At 49.6% G+C, this 16,227-nt stretch overlaps 1 protein-coding gene across 2 annotated transcripts in view; it reads left to right on the top strand.

Annotated features, from left to right (window-relative positions):
• HCN4 (hyperpolarization activated cyclic nucleotide gated potassium channel 4) overlaps positions 1 to 16,227 on the top strand; it is a 94,303-nt gene that overhangs the window by 30,856 nt on the left and 47,220 nt on the right. For both annotated transcript variants that reach the window (XM_030498335.1, XM_030498334.1), the window contains one exon: positions 596 to 1,019. In XM_030498335.1, coding sequence (XP_030354195.1) covers positions 596 to 1,019 — 424 coding nt within the window. The remainder of the gene's footprint in view (positions 1 to 595; positions 1,020 to 16,227) is intronic.

Genomic DNA, 16,227 nt, shown 5'->3' on the forward strand with positions numbered 1-16,227 from the left:
GTACCTCCAGGCTTTATTGATTATGTCTGTACAAACAGGGGTCTGTAGAATGTGGACTAACTCCTCAAGTCCAGGCTCAGCATAAGCTTGGCTCAGCATGTAACCGAGCACTGCAGATCACAGCCCGCTCTTCAATTCCATCCTGAACCCAGTGCTGTCAGTGCTGGCTGCTTCTAAAGAAGGATCAGACAGTAGCCTGAGGATGTTAACCCCAAGTGCCTTTATTGATGTATGAACTTTATTGATGTATGAACACTTACTTGTGTTCTCTCTCCCTTTACCTACCAGCCATTTGTAGTAACTGTAGGTATGTCAGTCTCTTCTTGGGTGGCTCGGAAGTCCCAGCTGCAGTTTTCAAGTGGGCATGTCCAGCTCTGTCCTCAGTTCCTTTCTGAACCCTCTAAGCCAGAAGATGAGTGTTCCTGTGATATCAAGTACTTCATTAGCAGCTTGTGTACTCTGAGTACAGACATACTGGCAGAGCACAGGGGGTGATTGACAGCAGAGATGTATAAAGTACCTTAGTTCTGTTGACCTCGGCTCCCTGAGCTCCCATACTGTAGCTGATCTTCTATGTTTCTGTCTTGCTGTCCAGGTTTTATTGGGATTTGACCATGCTTCTCCTGATGGTAGGGAACCTGATCATCATCCCTGTGGGCATCACTTTCTTCAAGGATGAAAACACTACCCCGTGGATTGTCTTCAATGTGGTTTCGGACACGTTCTTCCTCATCGACCTTGTCCTCAACTTCCGAACTGGGATTGTGGTGGAGGACAACACAGAGATCATCCTAGACCCACAGAGGATCAAGATGAAGTACCTGAAGAGCTGGTTTGTGGTGGATTTTATCTCCTCCATCCCCGTGGACTATATCTTCCTGATAGTTGAAACACGCATTGACTCGGAGGTGTACAAGACAGCCCGGGCGCTGCGCATCGTGCGCTTCACCAAGATCCTCAGCCTGCTGCGGCTGCTGCGGCTCTCCCGCCTCATCCGCTACATCCACCAGTGGGAGGAGGTGAGCAGAGCGTGTGGTGCACTTGCATCCTGTATGTTTTCTCTATTTATGCTGGTATTACACAAAAGTGCTCTCTTTGAATGCCCGTTCTCCTACTTTCTGCCAGTGCGAGTGCTAACAAATTGTGTCTTGAGTCTGACATTTTGCTTTTAGCAGGTTCCCGAGAGGGCCTTCAGCATAGTGCTATTGAGTCACTTGAGACTCTACTATCTGCTTCACCATCATAATATGTATAAACTGTAGAGATGATGCATGGGCTGGGTGGACCTGCTGCCACAAGTGTGGAGTTATAGAGCTGCCAGTGAGTTGAGCAGTTAGCCAGACAGCAGGGTCCTGCCTTCCCAGAGCCCCAGAAGGTCCAGAAACAGCTCAGAGGAAAGGTCTAGATAAAGCTCATTTGCAGAACCTGTGGCACCTCTTCTTTCACATGCTTATCTCTTAAATAAATGGCTCGGTGATGTATTTATAATCTTCTTGCTTTCTAAATTCTCTTACTGTGTTAAGGGGAAGAGGAAAGGAGCAATCTGCTGACAGATAGGATCTGTTTAAAGACATAAAGGTCTGGTGAAAAGCAAGAGCCCTGTGCTGTTCCCAGGAGAGTTCTGTGTGCAGGCTGAGCTGTTGGGCAGAATACAAGTGAAGCCACAACCTTACAAGGAGGTTGAAGATTAGTTAATTTTTCCTGTCTCGGTGCTCTCCAAAGCAGAGAGAAAGCTCTCAGCATCTTTCTCCACATGTCAGGAGCATATTGTCAGGACAAGGAAAGCTGGTCAAGGCAATTTCATCTTCCTCCCCATACTTTCTCTTCTGCTTTGGAGCAGAGCCTAATGCAGAGCCTGATCTAATGCAGAGTGTGCTCCTGGGAATGTGAAGGGAAAGCAGCCATGCAAGTCATGGCTAGATTGCACTGAGCTGTCAGAACACTAATTCGTGACAGAGCTGGACCTCCTCCCACCGTCGCTGACTCAGAGAGGGAGCACTGGTGCACAGTTCAGCTTTGTGGTGTTATGATTTGTGCATGCTTTACTTGCAGCAGAGCAAAATGCCTTGGTGAAGTTTGGGATGATGTTGTGCAAGGTGCTGTACAGACACGCAGGGAGAGGTGGCTACAGCCTGAAGAATTCAGTACGAGGTTCATTTGCTTCATAACACAGGCAGGGAGGCAGTGCACAGAGATGGAGATAAATAAAGCAAAAATGTCTTTCCCGGTGTGACTCAGTAAGTCAGAGACTGAGCAGAGCAGTGAGGTATCTCCAGGTCTGTTGTCCTGTCCCTTGGCTCTGATGCTGCTCTGTCCTCTAATCCAAGAACACTCAGGAAAGGCGAGGTGGTGGCTTAGGCTGTTGCCTAAGTTGCTCCTTCATACAGATTTACACACAGCCCCATCAGTGCAGAGCTCCCTGCTTGCTTGTTATCTCTGCTCTTTGACTTCCTTTCCTGAAGGCTGTTGAAGAGTATTTAGGTATATTTGCTGTTGATTGTACTGGATTTGTTCTAAACCGTAATGAAATGAAAGCAAACCAGAGCCCTTTCCCTGTCATCTTCTCACCCACTTTCTCTGAGCAGCCATTTCCAGTTTCATTCTGGTGACACAGACCCGTGGGGCACATCTCCCTTTTGCTGGCTGTGGTGGGTGTCAGGGCAGCACAGCCAGGAGCTCCCCGGACCCCCCTGAAGAACTGATTCCTGGAGCAATGCAGCGCTGCAAGTGGAAGGGACAGATGGTGCTGGATTGCAGTTTGAGACTGCAATGCAGACTCTGTTATGCATTGCAGAGCCCAGCAGCCCAAACACCATAGTCTTTCCCAAGCAGCAGTTTCCTGGGGAGAGTATGATCCTAGGAGGTTTTCCCCCTTCTCAAATCAGGGAGGGAAGCAGAGAGAAGGGCTTATGCCTTGTTGGTGCAGTACAGGCTGTAAAGCAGCAAGGAGAGAGGGAAGAGAAGTGCTTCTTCATCTTTGTGTGGGAGTAAACGCTTGCACTCCCTGGAACCACACTGACAGTTCTTTCTTCTTCTTCTTACTCTGAAGTGCCTACTTACTCTGAAAGTTGCCATTAATCTTCCCTCACTGCACAGATCAGCAGTGCTAACTGGAAGTGTTCATTCCTGTAGGACACAGCAGTGTTGGACTAGACTTACTCGGGGTGTACGCAGGGGGCAGGTTGCTGTGCAGGGTTAAAGGAGGACTGTTGGGTTGCTGAAGACTTGTGCTCTCCTTTGTTCCCCCACACTATCCCACTCAATGTCTTATCTGATAGGTAGTATCCTTCTCTTAGGCTCATTGCATGCGACCAGATAAGCTAAAAAAGACTTGAGTAGGGCTCACTGGTCCACTGAAGAAGAGTCTGTGTGTGAACAGGATTGTGTGAGGGGCAGTCTGAGGCAGAGTTAATAGAGGTGGATGGAGCAGTCAGGGAGGGAGCATGCTGCCTTGTGTCTGGATACAGCATTCCTGCTCACCTGTACTGAGCTTATGCAGTGACTTCTGATGGAGCAGCCACTGCTGCCTTGCTAATGACTAGTGCTGAGACTCTGGGTCCTGCATGGGGAGGAGAGGGGGATCCAGTGTACGCAGAGATGTTAATCTACTTTGCCTCCAAGATGAACATCCCATCTGTGCATTAGTGTAGCTCTGAGTGAGTACAGGGATAAGTGGTCCCTTCCTGAGCTCACAGTGAGCCTCTATTTCTTCCCCTGCAATTGGCCATGCTCTGCATGAATTTATCACTCACCCTGCAGTGAGCAGAGAGCAGCTTCTCTAAGGCTGCAGTGCTGTAAAGCAGCCAGGCTCTCACCCTTTCCAGATCACCGCTAGTCAGGAGTCTGTGGGCTCAAGAGCCAGTGGTTTGAAATGCCTGAGCCACTGTGTCTCAGCAGAGTACTGCTCTGACATCCTTCCCCAGATCCGAACCAAGTGCTTTGGGGCCTGCAGCTGGGCAAACAACCTGAAGGAAACAGAAAAAACAAAGAAGCAAAACAATCACCTAACGTACCCGTGTTCACTGGAGTATGAAAATAAGCTTAATCCCAAATGTAGCTTTTTCATTTGCATGATCCATTTTGCATGAGTGGTCCAACTCATGATTTCACCAGTAGGACAGGATATAAATAGAGTCTTTCTGAAGTGCCTGCCATACCTACCCTGCAGTGGAAGCTTGGTAGCAGTGTAGGGAGGCACACTGTACTGGCCAGAGCCTCTCCTCAATAGCATATCCTGAATTTCAGTGTCTGGTAGTCACCAAGTCTGTAGGCAGAGATCCAGAAGGGTCTGTGTGCGGAGCTGTACAGCCAGAGATACAACAAACATAGAATCACAGAATCAACCAGGTTGGAAAAGACCTTTAAGCCCATCAAGTCCAACGGTGCCCCAGCAGTGCCAAGGCCACCACTAACCCATGGCACTGAGGCCTCGGCTACACGGTGTGTGAACACTTGCAGGGACGGTGACTCCAGCCCTGCCCTGGGCAGCCTGTTCCAATGCCTGAGCACCCTTTGGGGAAGGAATTGTTCCTCATCTCCATCTAAACCTGCCCTGGGGCAGCTTGAGGCCGTTTCCTCTTGTCCCATCCCTCGTTCCTTGGGAGCAGAGACCAGCCCCCTCCTGGCTCCATCCTCCTGTCAGGCAGTTGTAGAGAGCGATAAGGTCCCCCCTGAGCCTTCTCTTCTCCAGACTAAACCCCTTCAGATCCCTCACCCATTCCTCATCAGACTTGTGCTCCAGGCCCTTCACCAGCATCCTACATGGGTTCTCCGTCATGCCTTGTTCATTCCCAGAGAAGCTGTTGTCATCTTGGCCTTTGAACCACTCCAGGAGCATTTCAGGGTGTCTGGGCTGGTCAGTGGTTCCTAACTGTGGGAACATGGAGGCACATTGTCACCTCCACGTGAGTCAGGGAATTGGACCTTCCCACTGTTGTATTGGAGAAACTGTTGAGAGGAAGCAGACTCTGAACATTAACATCCTACAAACCCATCCCAAGGTGTGAGAGGTTATGATGGGAAGGGAAGGAACACTGGGTTTGATACATATCACAATGAGAAGATTATCATAAGTAAGAGGATTTTTGCTGATTTTTGTCAGAAAAAAAATCCAGTTTTCAATTTTTACATATGGAACCTGAAGAAAAGGACAATTTGGTGATTTTCAAACTGTTACCTCAGTGAAAGCTTGAAAACTTTCCTGAATACTGTCCTTTTCTTCCCTTAAGTTTCCACATTACATAGAAGCTTGAGAATGGAGGGAATACATCTCCTCAGGTCTGTTACTGGGCACATCATCTGAAGGGTGACCTCACTTCTAAGAAGATTCAGAGAGATTCAGAACATTGATTCAAAGGCTAGGAGGGCCTTTGTGGAAGGACTAGGAAAGAGCTTCTGAGTCTATGAGAATATGGCTCCCAATTGCTTTTCCTTGTGATTTGAACAATCATTCTCTTAGTTTCTTCTGAATGCCCTTAGTTTCTTCTGATCTATTTGTAGCCTTCTTCAGGTTGGATATAAGGAAGAAGCTCTTCCCTGTGAGGGTGCTGAGGCGCTGGCACAGGGTGCCCAGAGAAGCTGTGGCTGCCCCATCCCTGGCAGTGTTCAAGGCCAGGTTGGACACAGGGGCTTGGAGCAACCTGCTCTAGTGGAAGGTGTCCCTGCCCATGGCAGGGGGTTGGAACTGGGTGAGCTTTAAGGTCCCTTCAACCCAAACCAGTCTATGATTCTATGATAACATGGCTAGTGGCCTGGGGTTGTAATGTTGGGCCAAATCCACGGATCCTGAGAGGGGAGGAGCTGGGCAAAATGGTTGTTCTCCAGTAGCACAGCAGGCTCCCATTGCATAGGCAGTTCCAAATAGCTTAGCAAAGTTTGTATTGCTGTGATTTGCAATTCTGTCATGTTCAGTTGCAAGGCAGACCCAGGGGAGTAACTCATAAAACCTCTGGCCACCCTGGAGTAAAAGCAGACTCAATAAACACTGGTGCTGTGGCAGGGAGGGGGAGAACAGGCTGGATTCCTTCCTATATTTGCATTACCTCATCTCTGAAGGCAGCATTTGTCGTTAATGTCATTAGAGGAGCTTATTAGAACCATAATGCAAATTATAGCAATTTTCCCTCTTCCTGCACAAAGTGACCCAAAACTCCAGCATCTTTTCCTTTTGAGGAAACAGAGGCTGAGCTGAAATCAATGGCAAAACCCTCTTGTTGATGCATTGGAAGATTGTACCACATTGAACTGTTTCCACATGTACAGCACAACATCTTGGTGGAGGGAGGACAGACACAGAAGGAAATGATGTTCTCTGTTCCTGTCCAGGCACTGGATTTCCCTCGCTTGCCCATGGGCACCTAGTGATCCATCCCCTGCTGCATGCCAAAAGACACCTAAAATAGTGGGGTTTGGTGGAGTTTATCTTCACTGTAATGCAAATTAAGCTCCCACCTGGGAAATGAGAATAGTTTCAAAGAGAGAATATCATAAAGCAGGGGTTATAATGCATTACAAGGAGCCAGGCAAATATTTGAATAGCTGCACAGCTATGGAGGTTGCCATGAAAAAGGAAAAAAGCCTTTTATTATTTTACAGTTACCTTCTGGCAGTGTTTAATGTGTCTGCTGTCAACAGGATGCTATGATAGGGGAATTGATGGCTTGAGGGGTTGGGATTAGGGCATGGAGCCATTTGTCTGTAGGTTGGGAGTTCAGATCCAGCTTGTAGCAAGTCATTTGCTGTCTCATGGATGGTTTTTCTTGCATCTGTTCTAAGCAGCCAGGTACTTGTGTGCCAAAATCATCATCGGGGCTGGCCCTGGTAAGCCTCAGGCTCCCTGCAGTAGCAGCCGTGGGGTTAAATTCGTGCCCCCCCACCCCGGTCTGGAGTGAAGTCCCCACTGGCCAGGGTGTAAGGGTGTGTTAGTGCCCAGGTCTAGCTTGTGCCCTGCCCTGGTTCTGAGTCACAGGGGCCACCAGTCTGGGCTTTGATGCTGGGATGGAATTACAGAGGTTTCAAAAGAGAGAGGCTGATCTAATGATCTGTAATCACTGTCATCGCTGGTTGCTGCTCCAGCCTTTCATTTTGCTCTTCCCTCAGACTCCTCCCAGCCTACTCCTTCTGTGCCCCTTCACTGGGCACTGTGGTGAGTTTCCCTTTCTCCTGGGGAGCTCATGTCCCTGTATTTCTGTGCCAGCACCAGCTGCCAGCAGCTCAGAGCCCAGATCTTGCCGGCTGCCTGTCATTCTTCTTCAGGCCATTGTTTGTGGAGGGGGTTTCTGGCAGGCTCTGTCAGTGCAGTTGCGTTACAATAACAGAGGGTCCTCAGAGGAGAACTGCTGGAGTCTGGCATGATGGTTTCTGAGGTCTAGCACCATTTAGGCTGCACGCTTCATGGATAGGGCATGCTCCAGCTGCGCCGTGTGGGGACCCTGGGCCCTCAGCACACTGACACAGCCTGCTGTGTTCTCACATAGAGGTGATGTATGAGGTGGTGTGATACCAGGTATGTTTGTAACAGGAAGAGGGGGCTTCACAACCTTGTACTTCTGACTGCAAAGCTTTAGGGAAGCTCTAAATCACTGAAAAATCTGGTGAGCTCAGGAACCTGCAAAGGCAGTGCCTGGGTCCCTGAATCTGTGTTCCCACACATTGCAGTACAGCTGTGCCCCATAGAAAAAGCCCAGTGAAGGCCAACCTGCAAGGGCTGTACCCTCTCTAGAGCTGGAATTGAGCCCCTTGGGTTGTGTATGTGCCCTAAGCAGCCTGCTCTGCAGAGCCTTGTGTCAGTATAATGTCAGTATAGCACATACATGCTGTATATGTGGTGTGCATGTATATAGTGCTGATGTCAGCAGGATGGCTGATACAGCTCCTAAAGCCGTTCAGAGGGAGATTCCTGTGACCATTTGGGTTGCTGATCCACTACCAAATCTGTTTTTGCCTTTTAGGAGTATGAGAATCATATGCTGCCAAACTCACCCTATTCTTAAGGCCAGTGTTTTACCATTAGCCTTGGCAAGTGCTAGTAAATTCATTACTCCTCTGGTTGAAGGTTCTTCCAGGAAGGCACTATTGATTGTGTTCATAGCAAGTAAAAAGCTTTAATGAGGTAGCTGAGGAGACCAGCATTTCCTTACCTCACTTTTTGTATTGAGCAAGACAGGGTTGGAAAAGAACATGCCAAATCCCTAAGTTGTGTTAATAAAGCAGGAGCTTGACCCAAATAGGACCATGGAAAAAAGACAAGTTGGTTAATAGGGGAGGGAGAAAAGGGGATTTTTGAGTGTTAGATGGAGCATGGCAGTGTGGAGCTGGTTTTTGCCAAGAGAGGTTGAAATCAGTTACTTCATCTCCTCACAGAGCATCCTCATGTGCTCTGAGCCAGTCACCGAGCAAGGGCAGTGCCAGGTGGGACCTGAGGCTGCTCCTGCTGGAGTGGGACTGAAAGAGAGCAAATCCCTGCTGGCAGGAAGGGAAAATACCCCACTCACTGTCATCAAGGCGGTAGATCCTGGAAAATCTCTGAAGAGCTCTTTAGATATGTGTGTGGTTTCTTCTTGTCTGGTTTGCTTTGTTTGCCTCCCCCCTCGAAGCTGTAGGCACTCTGACACCAGAAGAATCCAGGGTAGTTTTATTCTTGTAAGCAGATAGGGCTGGTGGGAGGGAACAGCCAGTTGCCAGTACACCTCAGTGACCACAGACACAACACCCCGCGGCAAGTGCTGTTGTGTGGTGGAGCTCGAGGCGGAGCAGAAGCCTGAATCCTGCTCCCAGACAAGGCTCACTGGTCTGGAGTGAGCCCTCAGGCTCCAGCACCACCCCTTCATAATACTGGGAGTTAAAGAATTCAAATGTCTTGTCACACAAATAAGGTAGCCAAGGGCAAGCTCTTGCTTTCCAAGGTGCTGTGCACTCAGGGAGGGGGCCAGGGCAACATCAGCCATGCAGAAGGGTCTGACCCTTCCTGCCTGTGGGGCTGCACCAGCGTTGGGTGGGCTGGAAGGGGCTGCCCCTGGCCACACTGGCTGGGGAAGGGAGGAACACAAACCTGAGGCCAAGCTTTGGCTCTGAGTGAACCTCACTTCCACTCCAGAGGAGAAGTTGCCAGCCTCAGTGCAAGACTCTCAGCAGCACATTGTATGTGGGGAGCTGGAGCCAGAACCCCCCAGCCCGGAGAACATGTTTGGTTTTCACCCTTTTTTCTTGCCAGAAACATGCTAATGTAATGCAGACAGCTCTACTTCCCCCACTAGTTCAAGGTGAAAGGAAGAAGAAGCCTTTGTTGGGGAGGACAGGCTTCACTCCTGAGCAGGGCACGGAGAGGTGCGAAGGTTTAATGGGCAGGAGCCTTATTGATGAAGTTATTTTCTGAGCACCACTGTGAAAAGAGCTGTTTCGAAGACAGTTTCAGGACATGCAATTATCCAGTTTGCCAGCTTAATGCATCCAACTTAACCTCATTTTTCTGAAGCAGAAATCAATGTGGTAACTCTTTCAGAGCTGAGAGATAACTTCATTCTTGCTTCTCTCATAAGGATGCATGTTTTTAAGCTTCCTCTTCTGCTTTAACCCCCAGTTTTGATAAGCAGGAATACCCCAAGGACTAGAGGAAAGGGTGAGGCAGTTTCCACATTCCCAGAGTCACAGCAGAATGGCAAATGTTTCTGAAACATCTTTGCAATTCATAGCAAAATTTTCCTTACTGCCTTCTTGGAAGAAGACTTGGAAATACATCTGTGATTTCAGTACAAGAACCTTTTATTCACTTGATTCAAGCACCACAGAAGAATTCTGAAGTGTTGGCAGTGCTGATCACCCCCCGTTTTCCTTCCAAGGAACTCATGTCCCCTGTTCATCTCTTCCAGCGTCTGTCACTTTCTCTACTCCCACATGGCCAGGGATATTTTGGTAACTATTCCTCCGTTTCCTAAGTCCTGCAGGGCCGCAGCTGCCGGAGCTGTGAGCTGGGTGATGCCTATCCAGAAGTTCCTCAACAAGAATGTGCCATAAAATGGGAGAGAGATGGGAATTGCCCTGCTTTTGACTCACACACCTCCTCTCGTACCCCTGGCACTTCCAAGGCTCCATGACTCAGCAGTGCTCAGCTGGGTGCACTGCAGCATCTGAGGGACGGTGGTGGCAGCCGGCCACACGCTGAGCAGTGCTGAGCTGGGTCAGCTGCGGAGGAGCCCGAACCATGCAGCAGTGGTTCTCTACATGAGCTGGTCAGTCAAGGGCAGACTGCAGTGGGTGTATGTGCGCACAGACAGAGGGAAAGGGGAAGGAAGGGAGGTGGTGAACTTGGGCTTTTTAATCTAAGAGAAAACTCTTTTCCCTGAGGATGTAAAATGGCAATGGTGGCCCTTGGCAGAGCCACGCAGCAGGCAGTTCCCTGCTGACCTGCCAGTGGCCATCTCTTTGCCATTTCCTCATCCAGTATCTATGAGGGAGAAGCCAGAAATCAGAGAGGGCCTGATGGTTCTGCCTTTTGTGACAGGTGGAGAAAGAAAGTGAGAGATGTGATCTGAAAACAGAAACACCACAAGTATTCTTCTGGATTCCCTCTGGGCTTAGAATGAGCCGCATGCCTGTAGTCCTGCAACGTTCCTTCCCAGAAAATGAAGATGATAATGTAGTCACCTCACAGATCTTAAACAGCCGCAGTTCATTCACGCCTCTGAGGTGCTGTTAGGCCTGGGATGTGCTTAATACAGACCCTGAGCAATCCCACTGAAACATACACTTCTCTGCTAAGTACCCTATGGCAGGTCCTGCCCCAGGGCTGGGGGACACTGTTCCTACTCTTCCCCAGAAACAGAGCCCTGTGTGGGACATCTGTATCTTTATCTTAGCACACCCTTCTGTCTCATGGAGTTTTTCATTACTTTGTGATGTAGCTAATACCCTCTCCCTTGACCTGTTGACTTGGGCTCAGCAAGGTGGATGAGCATAGAAGAGGATGTTTTCATGATTACTCTGTTAGTCTGAGGGTTAGGAGAGAAGGAGAAATTTGGGGAGTGTTTCTCAGGTTCATCAGGCAGGATGGATCAGGAAAGAACGATGGTTTGTGCAGTGTGTAAGTGGATTTGGTATAGAGGGAGACTGGTCTGAGGGAGATTCTTGTGGTGAGTCAGCTGAGGGCCAGGAGCTGAACACGGCTTGAAGATGGACAAGAAGTGACTTGGTGCAGTGCTGGTGGAGGAGAGAGCAGCAACCACTCTGCACAGCCATGCCCAGTGCTGGGGTGTGCTCAGAGCTGAACCTCAGGGTGCAGCAGGGGCTGCCCTCATGCGGGTTCACTTCAGGTGCTCTCACCTGGGGAGGGTGAGCTGTGAGAGCCTGTCTCTGTGCTGGCAGTGACACGCAGTCAGACAAGCAGCAGCAGCGCTTCCTTGTAAGCACTGGCAGGAAACTGTGAGGATAATGTCCCCTGCAGCAGCTGACAGGCCTGCTCTTCCCCAGGTCCCTGGAGGGGGTGGGAGCAGTTAACAGCAGCTGTGTTTGTTGGGTTTTTGCCTTTTCATTTATATATATTTATTTTTCACCCAGCAAACTGCCGGGTGTTAATTCCTCTTGATTTGCCGTGGCTCAGTGCAGCTCAGTTTGGAAAGGCTGTCCCTCAAACAGGGTTTATTTAGACTCCTTCCTACTACTATGTATCACCGAAAAATCCACTAATTCTACTGTACCCAACAGTGTGTCTGGATTTTCTGATGCTACAAAGAATTAAGCTGAAGTTGTGTAGTTTCTATACAAACTTGTTGCAGCCAAAGTCTGGATGCTTCTGTCAGTGATCCCCAATGAAAGATCCTAAACAGATAAAGAACTTTCAGTCATCCTCTCATCCCCACCACCCAAAACCAGTCCTATCCTGCAAGTAGCAGGGTGAACCTAGGAGAGATGAGACATGTCAGTGTGACCGTGTCACTCAGAAAGGTCCTCCCTTTCAGTGCTAGAAGGATGCAACATCCCCCTAAATTCACCCCACATAAATCTTCCCTGAAAACTGGGAGTCGTGGTCAGGGAACTGTGCTTCTGTACACTGGCATGTTCTTATAGCACATCACAGAGGTTGGAAAAGCTTGGGAGCAGCCCTCACAGACGGTTTGGCGGTCAAAGCCTTACCATAGTGCTTACCATGGCCCTTGTGTGCCACATGGAGATGTAAAGAGACCATCTCTAGCAAGCCCAGCCAGCACCACACTTCCCAGGGGCTCTCTGACAATACCCTCAGCAGCTGGAGGGGGATATTCTGCTGGTGGGTTTGTCTAAGTGTATTGTAATGTGATGGACTTTGGGTATCGCATGAGCTCGGTGCTTCCTCACTCTCCCTGTAGCTCCATCTTTGCCTTGTGCTAGAGCATCTCTGGGAGATGCAAAGTGGCTAATGAGTCATGGGGAGCTTGTGCCGTGTCACCTTCCTCTCTATTTCCATAGTACTCTTCCATGCAAAGGAAGGATAAAAAGGGCTGAATTTGCATACAGGCAGAGAGAGGAAAATAACACCTGTGATTCAGGCTGGGTGTGCCTTCTCCTGCAGGCTCTTCCCCCTCCCCACAGGCCTGGCCCATGGGCAAGTCTTGCTTCTCTGCACTCTGAGCCCTTCTTCAAAGATCTGTTCCCTGCCAGGGTGCAGACATCCTTTCAGCTGCCTTTTCCAGCTGATAAATCACCTCAAGCTGTAGGTAAGAGGAAGGGCACTTGAGAACTTTTCCCTTTAGTTCTCTTCCCTCTAGATGTGAAAGACACGTTTGTATTTCATCTTCAGCATAAAGCAGACCTGGTCTGACTCTGGAATGTGAAGGAAATATGGAAGAAGGCTGACAGGACGAGGGGAAAGCAGAATGAAGAGGGCTTCTGTGAATTGAGACAGTAGAAATGTGCTTCAACCCACAGAGAACAGGTGGGCTGGAGAGAGGAGAGCTGGCCTTTGCTGGTGTCTGGGGGAAGAGATGGCTTCTCCAGCATGGGAAGCAGGAGATCTCTCTCATGTACCTGCTGTGAGGGAGAGGGGTTGGCACATAGCAGTGGGCAGATTGCAGCTGCCTTACACAGTGCATCCCATGGGTGTATGTGGGGAGAGGGCAGCTACGCTTCAGGGAAACTTGAGGAATCCTTCTGGAGCTTCTCTCATGACCACGGGAAATAATGTTGCTGGAGATGAGATAGAAGCACACGATGATGCTTCTCACATATACATTTTTGCCCTTCTCCTTACCTTCTTCAAAGTCATTTTAGCAGCCAGCCAGGAAGGAAGAGCACAGCCCACTTTAGGAAGATGGAAAAACCCCTTCAGTTTCCATCCTGGCTGGCTGTGAGTGCTTGGAATGCAGATGATGGGATCTGGAGCCAGGCTGGAATATGTTCCTCTGGCCTTTACCCTCTTTCTCCTCCCCCTTCCTGAGACACAGCACGCTGCAAGCTCCTACAGGAGATGGTGCCTTTAAAATGAACCTTATCAGAAAGCACTCTCCCCTTATCTGCAGCCTTCAGATGTGGACGTGCTGCAGAGTGCTGACTGGGGACCTGCAGCAGCTGGCAGCAGCCTTCCATCTGCTGCTGAGGAGAGGAGGCTCCCTGGACCTCCTTCCCAGCACTCACCCTGCCTGCGGCAGTGCAGCCACTGAACCAGCCATGCATGGTCCATACGGATCTCTGCTGGCTCTGCTCTAGGCTGAGTATCTACAGCCCCATGGAGGGGGGACCTTCTGTGTCCCAGCAGGATCATACCCTCACTGAATACCCACGGGCTTAGCAAAAATTGCATTTCCATGGAGCCTTGTACTGCTCCATCCTCCCTACTCTTTGTATTCAGGTAAACCTACTATTGTGGGCTACAAGTGTGCAGTGTGGCAAACTCCAGAGGGGGAAAGCTTGGAATGCTCTGCCATTTCCTTGCCTGGTAAATGTTGCCCAGACAGAGCTATTGCTGGCTGCTTTCTGCCTTTCCTTCCTACCTCCCCAGCCTCTGGCCAGCAGCAGCAGCAGACAGAGAGGAAGCAGCCTCAGAGCCCAGCATTTGACCCTGATCAACTAACAGGGTAAGGGAAGGGAGAAGAGCCAGGGCTACAATCAGTTGTCTGAGTGAGGCGGAGCCTGTTTTGATTAGCTAGCAATTTTTCTGGTCATTTGGAGGAAAAGTTGCCTGTGTGCGTTCCCTCCTTCCTGGGGGAGATGTGAGCTGGAGGACACCGCCTCAAAACTTCCTTCAGTGCATTGGAAGTGGGGAGAAAATATTCTCTAGTGACATCTTTCAAATAGAAGAGGGGAGAGAGGATATTTCCAACCTAAAGGGAATGGAACATTTCTTCAGCATGAGGGCTGGGCATCAGCACCCCGCACAGTGGCTTCTTGCTCCCATCACTTGTTCGCAGATCATCCGGAGCTTCCCCTGCCTGAAAGCTAACAACCAGCTCCTTGCCTCCAAGGCTGGCAGTTCCACGCACTGTGGGTTGCTTTATGGAGCCAGGAAGGTGGGAAAGTTACATCCATGTGCCAGCTTAATTGACTGCTGGCACAGAAAAGGGATGTGCTGATGGATGGGAGGCAGCTGCCAACTCCAGATGCCAGCACTGGCATCACAACCACAGCAGGAGAAAGTGCCAGGAGGAAGCTGGGGTGGTGGTGGGGAAACAAGCCTGTGGCATAACTGTGTGAGGGGGTTAGTGCAGAACTCAGTGTTGGAAGCCTCGGAATGTGGCAGGCCAGGTGGCTGGGAGGCTTGACTGCAAGGGCAGTGCTCCGAGTCCTCATCCAGAGCCTCCTGGGAGGAGGACAGCAGGACAGCAAGCTGTGTGCTTTCTGCTTACTGCTGGCAAGCCTCGAAGCCAGGTGCTAAAGGAACAGCTCCCCACAGCTGGAATTGCAGGAGAGCAATGTCAGCCAGTTCACAGGCCGAGCAGGGAGAGATCCGCTCGGTTCCTGGAGCGGTGGCAGCTGGAGGTTATCTGTGGTCATCAGTTATAGCGGAGACATCCCTTCATCTTGAGCCCATGTGTGTATTTGTGTGTGTGTATGGGGCTGACAGCTTGGCACAGCCCAGCTGGTGTGCTGGAGGGGGACAGGACATGCTGGCCAGGCGCCTGTCACTGTGTCTGGCCATGGCTGTCACTGCCGGGCTTCCCCTTCTGTCTTCTGTGGCGATAAGGGTTTGCCAGGTCACCTTTGGTGTAAGCAAAGAGGTGCTGGGTTGGGCAGATCCTGCTGCAAGCCCAGGTGCTCACAGAAGCCTCCTGTACTCCGTATCAGCCCTGGTTTTGATGCCCTAGATGCTGTGGCTTCCTGCCTTTCCCTTAGCAAGGTAATGCTGCTGAGAGAGTCTTACAACTAGTATTTTCCCTTGATGTTCAGTTCTGGGTTTTCTCTAATTGCATCCCAATACATTCTACACATGTCCCTCACCTCATCCCCAATGATCCTCAATACTTTCCTCCTCATCTCCCTCCTGACATCCAGCAGATGATCAGAACTCATCCTGAAGGAGACAGTTGCCAAATTCTTTCTCATTAGTCTTGTCAAAAGTGCTTGCATTACCCATGATATTTAGTCTACAGATGGGAGATGGGATCTGTAATGAAATCCTGATGTTCAGATCATCTCTTGTCTCTGTGGTAGGCAGAGACTTAGATTCAAATACCAATCATCTGCTAAAGATTTGGACACCAGACACTGAGGTGCCTGGGATTTTGGGGAGATCCAACCTGAACCCAAAAGATATTCTTGGAAGTTTACTGAAAGGAGGCGGAATCTAACATTTTGTGAGATTTCAACTGTGTCAGACATGGAAGAGGGAAATCAGATCCCGTGAATGTGAGTTCATGCTAAGCCCTGAACTGATGGAGCAGGCTCTTATCGGGGTTTCATATTTGGTTTTCATATCAGGCTTTCAAATTTGAGCAGGTCAAGTTTGGTGTCCTGCATTTGCATCATCCCATACTCAGTTTAACCTTGGGTTTTTGAGGCATCCCACCACTGTTTCCAGGCTGTGACAGCACTGAGAAGGGGTTGAGATTGCCTGAAGCTGGGTTTCAAAACAGCCAAAATGTTTCTTAGCCCATATTGCTCTAGAAGAATTTGTCTGCAGCTTAATTCCCTATTCCCTTCATGGAGGGGAAACACCGTAAACACAAAGAAAGAATCGAATGGTGTTAGTTAAAGCAGAGAATCATTTAGTCCTGGTGCTAAAGCTTTCTGCAACACAGTGTGTCATTTAACATTGCCTGGGAA

Source organism: Strigops habroptila, chromosome 9 (assembly GCF_004027225.2).
Source record: "Strigops habroptila isolate Jane chromosome 9, bStrHab1.2.pri, whole genome shotgun sequence".
Classification (NCBI taxonomy): domain Eukaryota; kingdom Metazoa; phylum Chordata; class Aves; order Psittaciformes; family Psittacidae; genus Strigops; species Strigops habroptila.